The sequence below is a fragment of the Pseudopodoces humilis genome, chromosome 2 (genome assembly GCF_049639895.1).
Source record: "Pseudopodoces humilis isolate 2021_Gansu_Grassland_sample_001 chromosome 2, ASM4963989v1, whole genome shotgun sequence".
In the NCBI taxonomy this organism is placed as follows: Eukaryota; Metazoa; Chordata; class Aves; order Passeriformes; family Paridae; genus Pseudopodoces; species Pseudopodoces humilis.
The window spans coordinates 30212963-30231202 of NC_142201.1; the positions used below are offsets into that span (position 1 = coordinate 30212963).

The window sequence follows — 18240 nt, forward strand, 5'->3', positions numbered from 1 at the left end:
TTATTATATGTCTCTATTTCACAATATATTCCAAACATCAGGTAGATCAAAACTTTTTAATATTTATACTAAACCATTGTTTCATCTATTTTGAGGAAAGCTTCTTGGTGTTAAGAAGATTCAGCACATAGATTCTATTATTTACATATTTATACAATTTATTTTTGTTTAACATATTTCATCCTGAAACACTTCACATTTAATTACTCTTCCTGCTTGTCTAGATAGTTTAAAATGCTCACAGCATAAGACAAAGTAAAGTGAGGGATAGAAGGGGCTTCTGAAGAGTAACAAAAGCAGACCAAGGTGCCATGATGTTGCAGCCAGGGGCTGGGTGATAGGGGAGGCACCAGCTGCTGGCCAGGAGACATGTCCTGAGTAATGGATGTCACAGAAAAACAGGCTGGGAGAGCCAGAGAGAAAAAATTGTGGTTTGCTTCATAGCAAGCAGAAAAGGACGTGTGAAAGTGTTTATTGTGCATAAAGAACATGAGTAGGTTTAGGCAGAGAAGGGATTGTGGAAAAGCCCTGCCGATCGGGCAGGCACACATGGACCTCTGGTTTAGCACTATAATTTGTAATTGGAATGATTTGTAATTGTAGTTATTAACATCTTCAGTATGCTCATGTGCTATACAAGGTCTGTGCTCAGTCACCAGGGCTCCAAGATGCAGTTGATACAGGCTGGGTCTTTTCACCTTAGTGCTCCAGCAAGCTCTGCAGGGCCAAGACAGAGCTCGCCACCCGGGCGGCAAAGAGCAGGGCTGAGATCCCATGACTCACTTCTAGTCATCACAGGCCCTAGCATGAACAACCTTTGGAGATTACTTAGTTATTTGGTCCTCTTTCCTAGTCACATTTTTTTCCTAACTTGACCCTACAGACAAAAATCTCCCGGAGGCACAGGCTGGCTCTTGCTGTATGAAATGCTTTGTAGAACCTTAGCTGAGATCTGCAGGTTTGCTTAATGAACAATCCTAATTAAATATACCAGCTGACAAAAACAAAACACTACCTTTCCATCTACCTTGCAGGAAATAGACACAAAAAAGAGTAACACAGTCTCTCTCTTCCAATAACTGCTCAGATGGACCTTTGTTTAAATGTCAGCAGAACTCGTTTCCTTTTACTTACTAGCTCAGAAGCTCTTTAATCTTACATCTCCTGAGCTCAGGAACAGGAAAGAAAAAAATCAGAGGTGAATTAATAGGAACAGCACATGGGAGATTCCCAGATATTCCTCATGTAATAAATTAACCTTTGAGCAATCAGACTCACTCAAGTAGTCCAGTTTCTCAAAGAGCTGAAGGCAAGCTGTACAAAAGCTGGGAAGATTTTAATTTTGCTGATTTCTAAATGGGGAAGTTCAGGGGGAAAACTTTGGAGGAGATTTTTCATTTATGTCTGAAATTGCCAAGCAGTGAATGGGAAGTTTCTGAAGTGGTGCAAAGCGGGACAGGTGCTTCTGTGCTCCCAGGGCTGGTGTGTGGACTGCTGTGACCAAACCAAGGAATGTGAGCCATGGATGAAGGAGGCCAAATGCAAGACAGAGGCATGATTAAAAGCTTTGAGACTGCAGTGGGCAAAGCATTACCAAGAATGCTCCCCTCAACACCAGCAATTAAGGTAGTGAGATTCACAGACCCAGGAGAAGCCAAAGAGGCTGAGTTTGAGCTGAGTACGTGTGCGCCCACAGTAATTATATTATCCACACATATTAGTCTCGTAATTTTAATTACATAAATGTATTTTTCCTCTTTAATGAGCATAGTTTATCCATTTAAACTGATCGTTTCAATTTTACAGGCAGTGATCATAGGATCTAATATGCAGAGAGAAAATTTCCTGTTGGCATATTTTACACCACACAGATTGAAGAAAAGATACTTTTTAATCCTCAATCAATATCTGAAGAGCATGCAATTAGCAGATACCAAGGTAGTTAACATAAATCTGCAAGTTAAAGAGCCAATTCATTCTGATTTATAACACATAGAGTAATAATTTCATCATCTCTCCCAGAAAGCATCTGAAGCTTTGTAGCATGAAGATGTCAAAATTGTACTTAAGATTGTTCAGAGTACTGAATTGTAGTGGTTATTGCCTTTTGGTTCTTTGAAGTGTGGCATAGCACATGAAACAGTCCCCATTATAATACCCTGCTCTTCTCCGTAGAGGTCACTGGATAACTTAAATCAGTCTTGGGTGAAATATTAAAAGGAGATTGTCAATTGTAATATGAACAATTCTCTTTTTCCCCCCCTCACTTGTCCTTTTGCAACATGAACATTTTGTAATAGAAAAAAATTCCTTTAAGGGGAGAAAGATCCTTGGCATCATTTGTGCAATTCATGTCAATCAATAGCCAAATAAATTAACTGCCTGGTACGCATACATGGAATAATAATCTAACATATTTTTGCAACCCAAGTCTGCTTCCTCATATGCATTTTTTTTGCACAGGATCAGGTTGGTTGCTGCTGAAGTTTTGTGGCTGTGAAAATTTATTACCCACAGAGTCAATCTGCATTCTGGCTGCCAAGTCTGAATAAATAGAGTCATTGTGCTTGTCTGGAATATGTAACCAAAGTTCATCGAGTCAGCTTGACTTTCACATCCCACGAGATTCATAAAAGCCAACACCCTGGTATGTGCTCTTGATTCCTGCCAAAATTTTGTAAAATGGTATAAACAGAAGTTGAAGAAGCAATCAGAACACACTCCCAGGGACATGGCTCCGCACTCTAGCCCCGGCTGATTCAAAAGGGAAGACACAAGATTTTTCTTTTCAAAGAAAAAATAGTATGACTACTCTCCTGTGGTGGCAGGTAACCACAGGGGCTTAAGATGCCCCCCTCGCAGAGTGCACAGGGAGGCAGCAATCAATCCTCTCAGGTTCCTTAATTTCGCTCATGTGTCCTGCACCGAAGGAAGAGATCAGGCAGCATTTGCCTGCAAGTGGCCACCCTCCTCAAGAGAGGACAAGGACAGACTGACCCTGTAGGGTGTGAGCGGTGTAAGCGAAACCAGCCCCTCCGCAGGCAAGCCAAGACAAACAGAAAGCCTTGTCATTTCACAGGAGACCTCGGAGGAAGAGCAGCCTCAGAAAGTTCACAGCTTTAGCACAGTAAAATAAAAATCTTGTCAGCCTGATCTAGCTGGCCACCCAAGCCCCAAAGGTGATGGAAGCCCACCCAGCCCGGCGCCTTCCTGGGCATCTTGGGGTTGCCTCCCACCCACGGCAGCCTAGGGACAGTCAGGGTGGGCTGCTGGCCCTGGGGGACTTGTCCATGCTTCAGCATCACCCTTGTCATGGCCAAGCCATAAAAACTGATGCTGATTTGAGTTACATTTGTAGCTCCCGTGGGAACATACATGCCTACGTTTTGTTCCCATCACGTGTGCGTTGAGGGTTACCAGGGCACATTGCTGGAAATGCATCTTTCTGGTAGGACTGTCTGCAGCACAGGCATTTAGGACAAGCCAAATCTGTCACAACACTGCAACAGGACAAAAGTCCATCCATGTGCTTGATGGCAATTGGTGTGGGACTTTTCCCTTTCACTTCTGGATATGGAGTGAAAATCAACAAAAAGAGGAAAATCAACCTGAAATGAACAGTCACACATCTACCTTCTTCCAGAAGGAATAATTTTTAGTAGAGTCTTTATAAACAGTACTTCTACATATAAATTGTAGTATTTCAGCTAATTTGAAGCCAAATGAATGAATGAAACCAACTGGTAAAGGATCAAAACTTTCTTTCTGTAAGACCTGTTAGGAGAGGACTTTCCAAAGTCAAAGATTAACTGAGCAGAGCACCAAGGCAGGAACATCTAGAGAGAAGAGTTTCTTTGGGCAAATTGCAGCACAACACTGCATAGCCCTGTTCAGTGTTAGAACCACTTTTAGACAGTGCTAATTGTGTTCACATATGCCATGTCCAAGTATTTTAACCACATTACATCATTTTAATGCTGTGTTCCCTTTTATTCACCCCTTCATCAGTGCAATACTTGATGCTTGATCTGAAAGGAAAATGAGTGAAAAAGGAGAATCAGGTCTGGAAAAAAAAGCACGGAGCCTGCATCATTTCTGCAAATGAACTTCTCTCAAAAAAATGCCTTGATAAACTTGGAGGAAAATATCTCTCTGATGAGAAGTTTCTCACTCCACTGAGCACAGAAAACTTATTTCATGAAGTCTGGCTACATGCGAGTCTGACTGCAACCAAAACCTCACAAATCAGAGATAAGCAAAAGTGGAAAAAATTAAGTTTTGGATAAAGGAATGGCTGGAACCTCAGGTGTTTTTTTTTTTACTTAATCCTAATGCTCTGTTCAGCCCCCTGTCACTATAATGTGAGTGGGTTTTTAGACTGTAGGAATAGGCACTGTAACAGCCTTACTTAATTTTGGTAAGTCCATTATTTCCTGTGTATTAGAGAAGCAATTCTTTTGGTATCCAACTCAACTAGAATCCAGAGTAAGATTTAAGCCAGCTGAGCCAAGGGGGTTTTTTTTGTGGTTTGCCAGCTCTGATTTTAAAATCTCCGTGACATCTAAATTTGCACTTCCACAAGGCATGACAAGAAGACCGAGATTGCCTCGCTGAAACTGTCAGATGAAACAAAATAAGAGCTCGGTCTTGTCCTGCCAAACTTGGCTCACATCACTGCTTATCTTACAAAATCAGATTCTATGGCTGGCAGGCCAGATCAAGCTCTAAATTTGAATGCCACAACCATAAATGACAGTGAAAAAAACGTTAGATATCTGCTTGGATCTTGGACATGCACAAAATTTGGGGACATTTGAACATGGCACTTTGATCTGCATGCTCCTCGGTGGCAAAACTCCAAAATAGACAGTAAATTAAATTTAAAGTGTGAGGGCATCTTCCTTGTCTCTTCATGTGGAAGCTGTGACTAAGCTGTTATAGCTTGGTAAATCTCCAAAGCCTGCCCTTTTCCACTCATATCACTTTTTTCCAAGACTTCTTTCTGTATCTGAGGTAACATTCTTAACCTCATCTTCTTGAAATATTTCATTAGAACTTTTTCCCCCCTTGTGAAGTAGAATTACTGTATGAACATCTGTTTTGACTAGCGTGGGAACATACCCTACTGCAATCAGTTCAGCAGTGTTGGCTAACTTTGAGGCATAAAGAAGGATTTGATCCAACGTTTCCAGGCTGGATTTTGCTTGTCCCTGTCTCTCATAAGCCTTCCAGCCTGTGCACTTTTCCTCCTGCTGCAGAGAGCCCTTGCTGAAGCCAGACACTGTGCCTCAGTCTTGGTCCTTCTAAAGCCTGGCCACCATTCCAGCATGGCTGCAAGAGAATGGTTAAATAACCAGCAGTCACAAATAACCAGTGCTCTTTGTAACGTCACCGCTGTTAAAAGCGATGTGTCTCTCACAGGTGCGCACACACTCACAGGTATGCACACGACGCAGTCTCACAGCCCCTCTAGGAGCTGCCTGTTGCTCCCTGCAAGGCAGAAGGTCAAGCTCATTTCTCTCCCCATGGCCTTTGAGCTTGGGCAGGGGTGATGTCAGCATGAGGAGCAGTACTGAGGAGATGTACACAGAGGTGGAAGACGACAAAAATAGAGGGAGACAGCTGAGAGCATGTCAGAAAACAAAATGAGCAAAAAAGGGGAAAGGGATTAAGGGACAAAAATTAATGAAGAAAATAAATAAGGGGGAGAAGGACATAATAAAGGGAATAGAAGCTATATTAGAACATGATGAGAAATAAGTAAAAAGATTCAGAAGACAATCCATCAAAACTACCATTTAAGAAAAAGAGACTGAGGAACCATTGCTACAATTTCTCCTGCACCTAGGATGAAAACTGTCTCCACTGAAGTAAGTGAGAGTTTAACCACTGGTTTCAATCAGCCTAGGATGTTACCTGTGTCTTCTTTTTTATTTCCTTGCACAATCCAAGCAGATACTTGGGTAGTAGAAAATGCATCACAGTTGATTGACGTAGCACATCCCTGGGAGGTGTTACCACTATTTGGGGAATTTAGGCTTGTCTTTCCCCTATTTTCACATCTATAGACTTGTTGAAAAAAAATCTGATTTCTGAGCTTTCAGACTTCCCAATAAATCTTTTAAAGCCTGTGGCACAACACTGACAATTCTTGTCTGCACTGGCCTAAGTGCAAGTAGCACTTCAACCAAGTTACTTTTTCCTGGATAAGGAGACTACTTCTGTGGGGACAGAGGAGGTTTTCCAAGGTGACTGCTGCTTTCTTTGCAACGACTGAAACCTTCTTAGCAGTGGCATTGGAAAATAACCATTTTATTGATGTAAAATAACAAGGATTTTTCTTCTGCTCATCTCCACTGAAAAAGATTAAAGTTAGCTCATCTGTGTTGAAACCTTGCATGGTTTTTGGGGCCAGACTGCAGGAAAAATCTGAGCAGATGCAGGACAGAAGACTCAGCATTTACAGATCTATAAAATTCTCTGTATGGCTAATACCCATGCTGATTATACAGCAATTTGGAGATCCAAATCACTTTACAAGTATTAACTACTTAATACAATGCCCCTGAGAGGTATTTAGGTAGAGCTAAGCAAGAATTATTATCTCTATAGAACTGACAGGGAGACTGTGACTGAGATGTGGCTTGTTTGAAGCCACACAGCAAGTCAGCTGCAAAGTCAGGATTATCGCTTGGGTCTTTCACTCCCAGGTGCCATGTTCAAGTCACTAGACTGTGTTGCCCCTGAAGATTAATAAGGATTAATGGGCAAAGCAGAGGAGAAAGAACAATGCATGCTAAGAATATAATAATAAAACTCCAGGGTGAAAAATTAATACTGAGGTGTTGAAAGGCCTCAGAGAAATCATGAAATCCAGAAGGAGTTTTACAGTTTCTTTAAAGATGTGGCTCTGATGATAACCAACTCCAAAATGGGAAGAAAGGGAGACCCTTTTAAGTCTTACAGTCTGTAAATCTTAAATAAATATGAACCAGACAGTGAAAATCACATTCATACATTTATATTGCAAATTTACAGAGAAACACTCAAGCTGCAGTTTACAAGTGATTTTAAATCCCTCAGAAATCCACACTGGAAAGCAATCCTCAAACAAAACCCCTAGGAACAGTGAGGAGGACAAAATAATGCAGTGAGAGAAGGCATGTTAGGAATCACTTACGATAAATTGCCTGATCTCCTCGGGCAACTTCTTGTGGCCACAAGATGCTCACGGGCATTTAAACAGGGCAAGTCTGGGGGTGCGAGAGGTTTCCATTACCTCTGTTTTCAGCCCTGATGAGCAGCTCTACACTCTTGAAGGAGAGCACTGAAAAGTGGAGAGGGTTTCAAGACATGGCAGAAAAAGGCTCAACATACGCCTTGGAGTGAGAGATCTGCATGATGAACTGAGCCTGTCTAGAGCCGGGCTGCGGGCTGGCTGGTTTGATCACAGTCTATAAACACCCGTGCAGGGAGAGGAGTTGGGAGGCTGCAGGGCAGCTCTTCTCACAGGCACAGGTCTAACCTCCAGCACAAGAAGGTATTTATAAACTCAACATGGAAGGTGGAAAACCGTGCATGTGGTTAGACTGAGGTGGGTTCACCGTAAGTTTTGCTCTGGGTCCACGACAGCACCCAGGTTTAAAGCAGAAAAAACCCCCACTTTGTGGAGTCCCTTCACCCAAATTGCAGCATGCAATCAGGTTGTGCTCTTCACAGAAATTTCTTCCTGGCTTCACTAGCTTAAGAATAAACTGCATTTAAGCTAAAAACAAACAAAACCTTCAGAAATTCAAACAGAATCAACATGGAAGACATGTGAAGAGTGAAATGTGAAAGAAGACAGATACAAAAGTGTTTTTGCTGGTGTGGTTCCCAAATGGCAGTATATAATAATGACATCTTTCCTTAACCCTGGCTTGGAAAAAGTGTGTCTACAGCTCATTAACTGCAGTCCAATACAGGGTGACATCCAGCACTCTGGGTGGTTGCTAATATGAGAGCTGCTGACTTAGAGCATAAATGGTTCACTGCACAGTTCCAGGGCAGCACCTACCACCCAAGGAAGACAAACAAGATGCTCTGGAAGCTGTGCAATTTACTTGTGCACAAGCAGCATGTATTGCTCCACTATCACCAAAGAAATTGTTCAAATTCTCACCACATGTACACCTGTGCCATCTCAGGGAGATCTCTGGTGTAGCTTGTGTAATTCCATACAATCGCTGTAACTGAGCACTCTCCCGAAAACAGCAGTTAATCCACAGGACAGGCAAGATGGAAAGCAAAATGCCTGCATCTGCCAACAGCCAATTTATTGGCTTTTATTTGCCAAAGGTTGCTGTGGGTGAGGTATAGGAAAATGCATCTACAGTCAACCCACAGTGCCTCCAAGACAGTCTTCCAAGCCCAGCAGAACGTACTTCAGTAGTTTTCATTTGTTTCTTATCCAAAAATGCCTGTGAGCCCAGCAGCTGATGAAGCAATCCTTTTGCAACAAATTAAAAAAAGGAGGGATTTCTGGGGAGCACTCTTAACACTCCTGTATCTCCATCTCAATAGCTGTATTCAACCCGTTCTGCTCACTGCTCAGTCCCAATTACAATGAGCTAGCTCACTGCTCAGTCCCAATTACAATAAAAGTATTTAATTTCCTCTCTGATTTCCCTTCAACAACAGATTGCAACTTGTCACACTTCAAGCTAATTTTGGTAGCTCATTTAACACACACTGAAACCTGAATATGTTCCCAAGCTCTGGCTCATTGCAATAAAGGATGGAAAAAGGAGATGGAATCTCTGGAGATTGGGAACCCGACCATGATTACTGCTGGCTGAAAACTTGTTTTGTCCCAGTAGTCTTGGGGTACAGCTAGAATCTTGTGTAAATGATTAATAGACTAAGGCAGATCAATGAAACTCTGCCCTAAATCTATCTGAACCAACCCAGCTGGGGATCAAAGAAGTCTAACCAGCCACTGTCCTGTGATTTGCAACTCTTGATGTAGTGAAACAGCATAATTCATACTCATTTACTGTGGCTGGTTTCTCTAGCTCAAGTACCTGAGACACCAGTGACTGGTTTTTTTCCTTCCCTGTTTCCTACTCAGCATTCAAGTTACTGTGTGGTGAGTTGGCCTCCAATACCTGTGTTCATATTGAAGAGAACCTCCATTTAGTAACCCCACTGATTCCAAGGACTGAAAATTCAGGATTATGTTCTTTGCTAGTGAACACATTCTACCACTTATCAAGAGAATATTAAGCTTTCCATAAAGCACTTTTTAGTGCTAAGTCTTGGAGATATTTAAATTCTGTCAGCAATATCAAAATTATTTCTTATCCCAAATTTCTATAACCAGCATAGTAACTTATATCCAGGAATAATAAAGACTGTAGAACATATTCTCAGTTTTCTTGATGGATGATGAGTTGGCCTCAGTAAAGTTGTTAACGATGTAAAATAAAATGCAAATTAAATAGCACAATCAAAATGTAGCTATTAAAAAAATAGTCATGCAGGCATTATATGATACTAAGTACCACCCCTTTGCTTACATTGTTAGATAGATAATACCAGCATATTAGAAACATAATAAATCACAAAAAAACTGTTTCTATAGCTGTGAGTTCCTCAAACTATGGGTCATAACCTTTCATGGGGATTCCTGAATTAGTTTGAATGGGATCACAAACTATTAGCATGAAGTGAGGGTAGATACTCCCCCCTAAATTTAGCAGCCCAGTCCTGTGGCAAGGAGTGGAACAGGAGAGCAGACTGTAATTAGTGGCTGCAGGTATTTATACTTGCTAGGGAACTGCTAACTACCTTTAATTACAACAGCTCACTTTCTCCAGGAGAGGGAAGCAATATAGACTAGAATTAAAATTGCTGGATAGTTGCTAACTGCCTTTCATTGCAGGCAATAGATCTGTTTCTCCAGGGAGGAAGAATAAACTTGTGACTGGATCTTATTCCCCCATCGTTTGGAAATGGGGCCATTACCAGCTCAGGGGGTCGCACAAATAGGCAATCCAACACAGCTGTATTTCCAGCCCGTGCAAGAAAGAAGTCAATAGTCTCATTTAGACAATGTGTGACCACTAGGCAAAGACTGAGGTGCCCCATGCAATCTGCATTGCACCTCAGTGAAGGATGTTTATTAAAGGACTCAAAATGAGAGAGTAATTGAAAAAGTAGAATTATCTCACTGAAACACACTTGTACCTTTCTTTCTGTGTCAGTGCCTGTCATCTGAACCCACTTTCTTGTCCAGAAGGGATCACCTTTTCAAAGCTTTCATCAACTGAATGCATCAAGATGGAAACTGAAGACTGGCACTTGAAGCTGCAGTCCTACACAGTGTCTCATGGCTCAGTTAGTGCACCAAGTGGGTCAAGACAAGGGACCTCTCCTCTTCCCTCCTGAGGGCAGCTTTCCTCAAGCCTGGAAGAGAAATTATCCAGCATGTCTTCCTCTCAAAATTAGGGATTTTAGGGAAATGCAACAGTGATATGAACCCCACATCCCATATTAGAGGCTTTTAGCATCATTGAAGTTCACGTTTGCTTTTTTGTGGTCTCTTCAATATCCATGAGGCATGTGGCTGCAGAGCAACCTGTCTCCTTCAATTCCTTCTGGCTACCACAGCTACCATGTACCTTTCTCCAGGAGTGTTCTGCAGCTCCAGAAAGGAGTGGGAGCAATGTCAGGTGGAAGTGACCTTGCTGGTGGCCATGACCTTATGTCAGCAGCAAAGGTTTCCACTACCCCCCAGTGCCGTTCTGATTCTCACCCTGTACTTGTGATGTGACACCATCTCCTGGGGGAAGCAGCAGAAAAGGGATATAGGTCACAAATAACAGAGGGGAAATCAGGAGAGGGAAAAAAAAATCTTAAAAAAATGAACAAAAAATGAAGGAAAATTGTTATTTTTCGATAGGATCCATTTTCTAACCTGTTGTATTGCACAACCACGTGAGCACCTGTGGTGGCCTGAGCCAAGAGTGGGAAACATGAGAAGTGTCTCGAACTGCACTGCCACGTAGTGGCTGCGTGAGATGGAAAGACTGGCCCTGGCTGTTGTGGGGAGGAAAAGAGGAGGTGACCTGAATGGTGTCTACACAACTTGGCCATGGAAAATGGCTCAGACAGTGAGAGAAGCTACTGAGTTTTGCAGGCAAAGATGCAACATAGTGCAGGCTCAGCATCAAAGCTGGGTAGCTTGAAACTCAAAATGGTCATAGCCTCCTGCTAGTGGAGTGATTAGGCATGGGAGCAGAGTTGTTGTGTTGGCCCTGGGTGTTAAAAAAGAATTTAAGCCAGAAGTCATTCTTAAACCTAAGGTTTGGGTCTCCTCTGAGCTTGAACTTGAAAAATGTATGAGATGACGTTGTGCTAACAAACCCCTTGCAGAGGAGAAGGAAAAATTATGCCAGCCCACAGGACTGGAGAGTGGCTACACACTTTAAAGCGTGTAGCCAGTGGCATAGATAATTTTGTATCCAAAGAGCATGGAAATAGTATGACCTACTGGAAACAGTGAAAAATACCAGACTTGCCACATTTTCCTACCACTGAAAACAATGTGTTCGTGCCATAGGAAAACTCCCACTGAGCTGCTTGGACCTTCCAAGCCCTTCCCACAGGTTCTCTGCCCACTGCAGAAAGTCATCACTAAGGAAAAACCCTTCTGTGAGCCGTGCCACTCTGTCTTCTGACAATCTGGTGGATGATGCACATCAAGCTACATATCCCCAGAAACCCAGCAGGCAGGCACAAGTTATTCTAGAAAGTCCAACGAGCAGAAATCCTGCTTCCAGAATCAAGTGGAAACACTTCCCACTCCTGTCAGATCTTCAGGGATCCATTCAGGGGATCTTTTTACATCTTTCTGTGAAATACAATGTAAATGCAGCCACAAATCAGGTTTCCTCGAGTTTTTCTTTGCAATTTGTCAGCAGCATTTTTGCCGAGCCAGAATGGTCACGTCCATACTCTCTGGTGCTGAGCAGGTTACCTGTAAGTCGTCCAACTTGTTAGGAAATAGGGATGCAGGCCCCAGCAGGTTGATAAGGAAGAGCAGTTTCAAGACATACTTACTGGTAACTGCAATGAGTTATAACTCAAACTGCAAATAAACTTTTCTTTCCCTGCCCCTTGACTCTCTGTACTGCTGAGCTCTGTGTGCCTTCTGTGCCATGTGAGGCACAGCCTGGACAGGTGCTGCTGGGGATAGGACGCTCTGGGCTTGTCCAAGTGGAATGGAGTCTTTAAGACTTATGGAATTGAAATTACGGATTTCATCTTTGCTTAGAAGCTGGTTACTGTGCCAAAGCCCTGAATAACACCACTTGAAGTGATTGAAGGAGGGGGAAAAATAATAATAAAGTGGCAAACTAGCTCAGGGGTAGGCTTGGGAGTCCTGTTAAACTTGAGAGGCTACAATTTCTATTCCCAGACCTGGTGGTTAACACAAGAACAAGAACCATGTTTCCCCACCCTATCCAAAAAATTATGCTAGGCAAAAACTGAAGAGCAAACCAGCGAAAGGTCAATCCTGTACTGTCTAGGCAAATGTTGCCAGCAGATTAACATGGCAGTGTTCATGAAAAGTCTGCAGCAGCTCTGGCAAGCTTTGAAAAATTTATAATTCATCGCAAAGGAACCAAATATGTGATGTTTGTTTCTGTGGAAGAATGGGAGGAGACTAATGGTAAAGGAGAAGGAGTGGGAGTACAGAAGCAGGGAGAGGGGAAAGCAGAAAAACCAAGCCCTGGCAAGTTTTCAGGGACCTAGAGAAAAAAATTGTCTAAATAGAGTAGTTCAGACCTCAAATACCGTGTGGTGCTTTGACAATCTTCCGGGTTTTGGCATTTTAAACAAAGTGTTCTTACATTTACTAGGCTGGAATGTCCATTTGACTATAGACTCTCTGCTACTTTGCTTGTACTTTAACATTTTGGACATGTGACAAAAATGTGTGTAACGCATTTTTTAAAGTGTTGATTGTGCTCGTAATTTTCAAGTCAGAATATAAAATAAACATCTCTGCCCTTTCTTCCAGCAGGCAGCACAGAGATCTGCTCTCCGCGTTCTATCTGACAGGTACATTTTGTCATTTTTATGAACTATAAATTGCTTTATGAAACGTTGAGCCCTGTTTATTGTGGCATATAACTCATAATCGGATTTTGTCCCCAAAGTATCTGTGAACTGGGATGTTAAACATTTTGCATGCTTGGATTTGTCATGCATGTGTAGAGTTTATTACTGCAAAAATCACAGTCTTGTTGTATTTCATACAGAGTATGCAGAATCCCTTGTTGTGATACCAAACGAGAGATAAGAAACTTACTGGAGAAGGCATGAATGATGCAGTAAATTCTGAGCTTTAGAGTTTACTGAGATATATCTGAGCTCATTTCTCAGCAATAAGTACTTCATTTATTCCGAGATGTTCTCTTTTGACTTTTTCCAAATCCTTTCTCTGGGAATTACTCTTCCTTTGATGAGATTCTCTGTATGTTTTATGCACAAAAACAATGCCCTTTTTTACCCCTTAAGTTTTAAGAGATTGGTATTTTGGAGGAATTTAATTAATTTTTCACTTCTTCTGGAACTGCAGCAGTGCTCCAGGCAGATAAGCAGGGGACCAAATCCTTAGCGTTCAGGTTTTACTCAGCTCTTTTTCAAGCAAAAAAGTCTATTAACTTCAATGGGAAACTTGCCTGAGTGAGGAATTCAGGATTTGGGCCATAGTAAATGTTATAGTTGGGCTGTAGATCTGCACAGGTATTTACCTTAAATGACTTTTATGAAAGAGGATTGATTGAAATATAAGGTAGCTTTCTAAGACAGTCCTGATTTCTTTTCCAGTTTTGGGAAAGAGGGTAGAGAAGGGGGAGGAGACACTGTACATTTTAGTGCCTGTGAAAAAGAACTAGCAGATTTACATTTTTCCACAAATGAGGTACTGTGTCATGCAGGCTGACACAGAGTAAATTTCCCCATGTCTTGTTGGCAGCCCCCTCTGCTCCGTCTGGCCCCCAGCCCCCCGCCTCCCTGGGAATAAGCGGTAATTGACTCTGGAAGCCAGCTCAGGCCAGGATTTCTCCAGAGCAGAGCCTGTCACTTAGGCTGAATTATATGTTGTGCATGGATGAATAACATTTCTCTCTGCTTGGAGGGTAAGACCGCCAAAATTATTGACCTTCCCTCCCCAAGTTTACAAACACCGTTTTGTTTAGAATTTTTTGCCCTGCTTTAAGGAAAAAAAAAATCCTGAGTGAAATGTATGGGATGTGGGTGAAATTGCTGGCACAGTTATAGGGCTCAGATGTATTTGCTGTAACTGGAATGAATGCAAAAAGAAAGTGGAGTTGGAGTCAGCATTATGCCCCTCTCCCTGGAGGTGTGCAAGCTCACCCCCCAAGGCAAAGCAGATTTTGCGCTTGGTGGGGACAATACTGTTACCAAAAGAAACATGGGGATTTTTTTCACAGCATCCTCCCCCTGGGCTGAATGTGGAACATTCCTGCAGGAGTGGCCCTGGAGGTAATTAACAAGCCCCAATCCCTGCAGTTTGATTTCTTTCTCCCTTGGAAAGAATAGTGGTGGTGATGAATAAATGTTTCCTGCCTCGTCCAAGGTGGTGAGCTTGCTGGGTGCAGGCTGTCTTCATCCACAGAGCAGAAGTATCAGTATTAGTAACCATCACACCTCAGTTTTGGATTTATGTTCAAATATTTGCCTGTCTGCCCCTAAAAGCAGGCTCAGGGACTACAGTTTCCAACCTGCTCTGCAAAAATTTATCTGCCAGGGTACCCTCCTTCCCCCACTTCTGGAGGGGGTGCTGGGAAGGCTGGGGGTGCACCCTGGAGATTTGCCTCCCTGCCACCCATGGCCTCACTGCAGTGAGGCAAATGGGAGGGCAGGGAGCCAAAATCCCACACTATGACAGCAGTTTCTGTCTCTTCTTGGCTGGAGTGAGGATGCCTGTGATAGCGCTGCTCATTAGTTGTGTCCCAGTAGCAACTCAGCTCCCAGTCACACACCAGCACTTCCCAGCAGCAAGAGAGGTGGCAGCTTACTATAAAGCTTTCAGTAATTTTGCCCTTTTTTTAAAATATTCTCCAGAAGTTCCTGTTGCAGTTCTTGCTTTCAGGTTCTATTAAAGACATAACAGTTATCTAAGCTAAAAGATGAGGAAAAAATAAAACTAAACAAAAAAGAGAGAGTTTTTAAACCTAGCCATTTACTTCTGTAGTGTATCACACTCGGTCTTGTTTTCAGAATGACACAGTAACCCCCAGCAGATTTATGCGCAAACACAAAGATTAGTGACCCAGAAGCTTGACTGAAACAGCTTTCCTGCTTCCAGAAGACAGGTTGCTCTGCACATGCACTGACTATTTTGTCAGCAAAGATGCACTGGCCCCATTAGCTTTTCATTCTCTCATGAAAAGCCCTCGGTGTTTATTCATCACAGCTTGGTTTTAATTTTATTGTGCTCTTCAGTAGAGTGCTCAAACTATATAGATTACTCACTTTCTGGGACAGAGAAGAGCAAGAACTTAACTCATATACCTTAATGGTATAGTGCTGGCATATTTTCAATTGTCTGACTCCCATATCCACTGCCTGAATAGCTTTCAAGTGAAGAAAAATGCATGTAACTAAAATATTCAGTGTGTTCTGTTGTTATTTAACAGTTAGCAGTGTGGTTAAGCCAGGTCTTAAACTTGCTTAATCCCACTGAGCTAAATAGATTTTATTATTGACTCCCGTGGTTCCAGAACTCTGACCTTAAGGCTGAAGTTAAAAGCTAATTTTTTTTTGCAGTCTGTTCCACTAACCCAGAAGCACTTGCTTGCTGGATACATTTGCAATGGAGAATGTCCAGCTGTAAATTACAGCTGTTTGCAATCCTACCCAAACACAACACTCATTATTATTCTTTTGTTCTTTTTAGGCTGAAAAACCCACCATGAGGGAGACTGTACAGTACTTACTCCGCACATTAAATTTACTCACAGCTCATATTCATGTGCAAGATAAGATTTTCCATGAAATAAAGATTTATAGTGGTCCTAGGGCACTTTTATTCCCCTGGCTACTTTTAATTCCCTGTACTGGACTGCAAGGCAAGTGGGTCTGCTGAAGAGTTTGGAACACTTGGAGAAAGTGTTGTACCACTGCTGAATTTCCTCTCTGGTTGTAACAAGGGAAAGACAGGTCCTTTGCTGAGTGCTTGGGTGGTACTTGGGAGATGTGCTGACTTCACAGCCATGATCTGCACTCCATTCTGTGTACTCGAGGAGGCAGGCAAAACCCACCAGCTCTGCCCATACAGACCTCAGTGCCAGCATGTGAGGTACAGGCAGAACTGAACCCAGTCATCTCAGTAGCCATATGGCTGTGCTGGCAGGCCTGCCATTCCCAGCTGATAAGCCCTGTAAAGAGCCCAACTCAATAGCTTACTCTCAGCACCTGGGTGATACAAATGTGTCGTCCAGACCTGAACTGTGAAGCATGGGCTGTGATAAACCTTTTAGATTTACCACCTCTTGCTGTTGACAGAGTAGGCATCTCAGCACTGGCATCCATTTGGCAGTGGAGACAAGTCCCATTCATGGTGGCTGGTGAGCTACACAGCCTGTCTTGACCTTCAGTCTGGTCAGGAGGGATGCTTTGCACTCGTCTGTCCGTGTCTGATCACGGTCAAGACATCAAAATGCGGGCTGTACCAGACATGAGCTGGTTTACCCTAATGGGACTGGCCAGTAGCACGCAGGATGCTGAAGGGCAAATGAATTTTCCCACTTCCCAAAGAAAGAAATGAGGAGTTTGGTCAACTGAGAGCAAGCAAACTGGAGTCTCACATCTGTGTGGAGAGACATTTGGAAACAGAGCTGCTGCTGCTGCACTGCCTCTCATGGCTGCATGCATGCATTTAGCGCTCAGGTGCAAGAAAAATCAAAAAGGTTGACCTTGGACAACCCAGTCCCTTGCCCTGATATTGTAAGCAGACACAGAATTGATGATTAGTCCAGCGGGATGTGTAGCACAGCTCTTCTTCAGACAAAGCCACATCAAGATACACTGTTTGTGTTAGGAGGCCTGGGGAGGCACTGTCTGTAAAATATGAAAGCAATAATAAGAAGCAATTTAGATTTTTTAATAGATTACTTAAGGCAGGCAAGGCAGCTATCCAAGCAGCCTTAAAACTTTTTGTGAATAGAGACGAAGTTTTCTTGTTCTCAGGTATCTGCTTGAGCTGTGATTATGTAAAGCAGTTAAACTTGTGATACCCTAAAGCAAGTAAAGTCCAGTGACAGCTAGCAAAATCACTCATGTGCTTCATGTCACTCATGTACTTAAAGTTTGTGTTGGACCGATATTCTTGATAACATCACCCTTCACACCATGGGAGTTCTCCACATGAGAAGCTACATGATCAGCTTATCAGTGAGTGACTCAGCTGGCTGGCTGGCCAGAAAAGCTTCATGTGGCAGCATTGTACAATCAGTGACAGCCGAGGGGAAGCCTTGGCTTGGGACAGCTGATCTGGGACCCGGCAGAGAGTGATGGAACTGAGATCACAGGCTCCACAGGAGCCAAAAGGGTTGGCTGGAGTAAAGCGTACGAGCACAGGGCTCACTGCCACAGAGGCAGACATGTAGCTCTCAGCATTAGCACATCACTTAAACTTTCTGGATTATCCTTGAGAGAAAAAAAAGAATACTTCTGAGAGGGAATATATGGATTTATCATTTATGTCTTACATGAAAGCCTGGCTGTTTGGAAATGCTGGTGTCTCACACTTGGCACCCTCCTTGGCCCCTGCCCAAATATAGGGTAGCAAAGGGCAGCTGCTCCTTGGAATGGTCTGGAGTTTCTCAGTCCTACTAGTTAGAGGACATGAAGGTGGAAGAGTAATGATACATATTGTATATAGGATGGTATTTTCCACTATTGGAGAATGTTGTGAATTAGTGAAAAGGGGCTTTGGAAGAGGAGCCTGGAGTGAAAAGGAATAGGTATCTCTGTAAAACTTGTACTCCCTCTATTTAGTTTGTGAGCAAGACCTGTAACACTCACCTTTTTGCTGCTGGATGTTTTCTCATACCTTGACGATTGCTGGTGTTTATTTAGAATTGTTCTACCGTAGCAATAAAGGTGTGATGTGGGTGCATTGTTGTGTGAGAAGGTGGAGCAGAGCTGTCCCAGGGAACTGTA

The 18240-nt window shown here is 42.8% G+C and overlaps 1 protein-coding gene across 1 annotated transcript in view; it reads left to right on the forward strand.

Annotated features, from left to right (window-relative positions):
* AFF3 (ALF transcription elongation factor 3) overlaps window positions 1–18240 on the forward strand; it is a 314118-nt gene that overhangs the window by 229952 nt on the left and 65926 nt on the right. The window contains exon 9 of the mRNA XM_088051265.1: window positions 13067–13107. Coding sequence (XP_087907391.1) covers window positions 13067–13107 — 41 coding nt within the window. The remainder of the gene's footprint in view (window positions 1–13066; window positions 13108–18240) is intronic.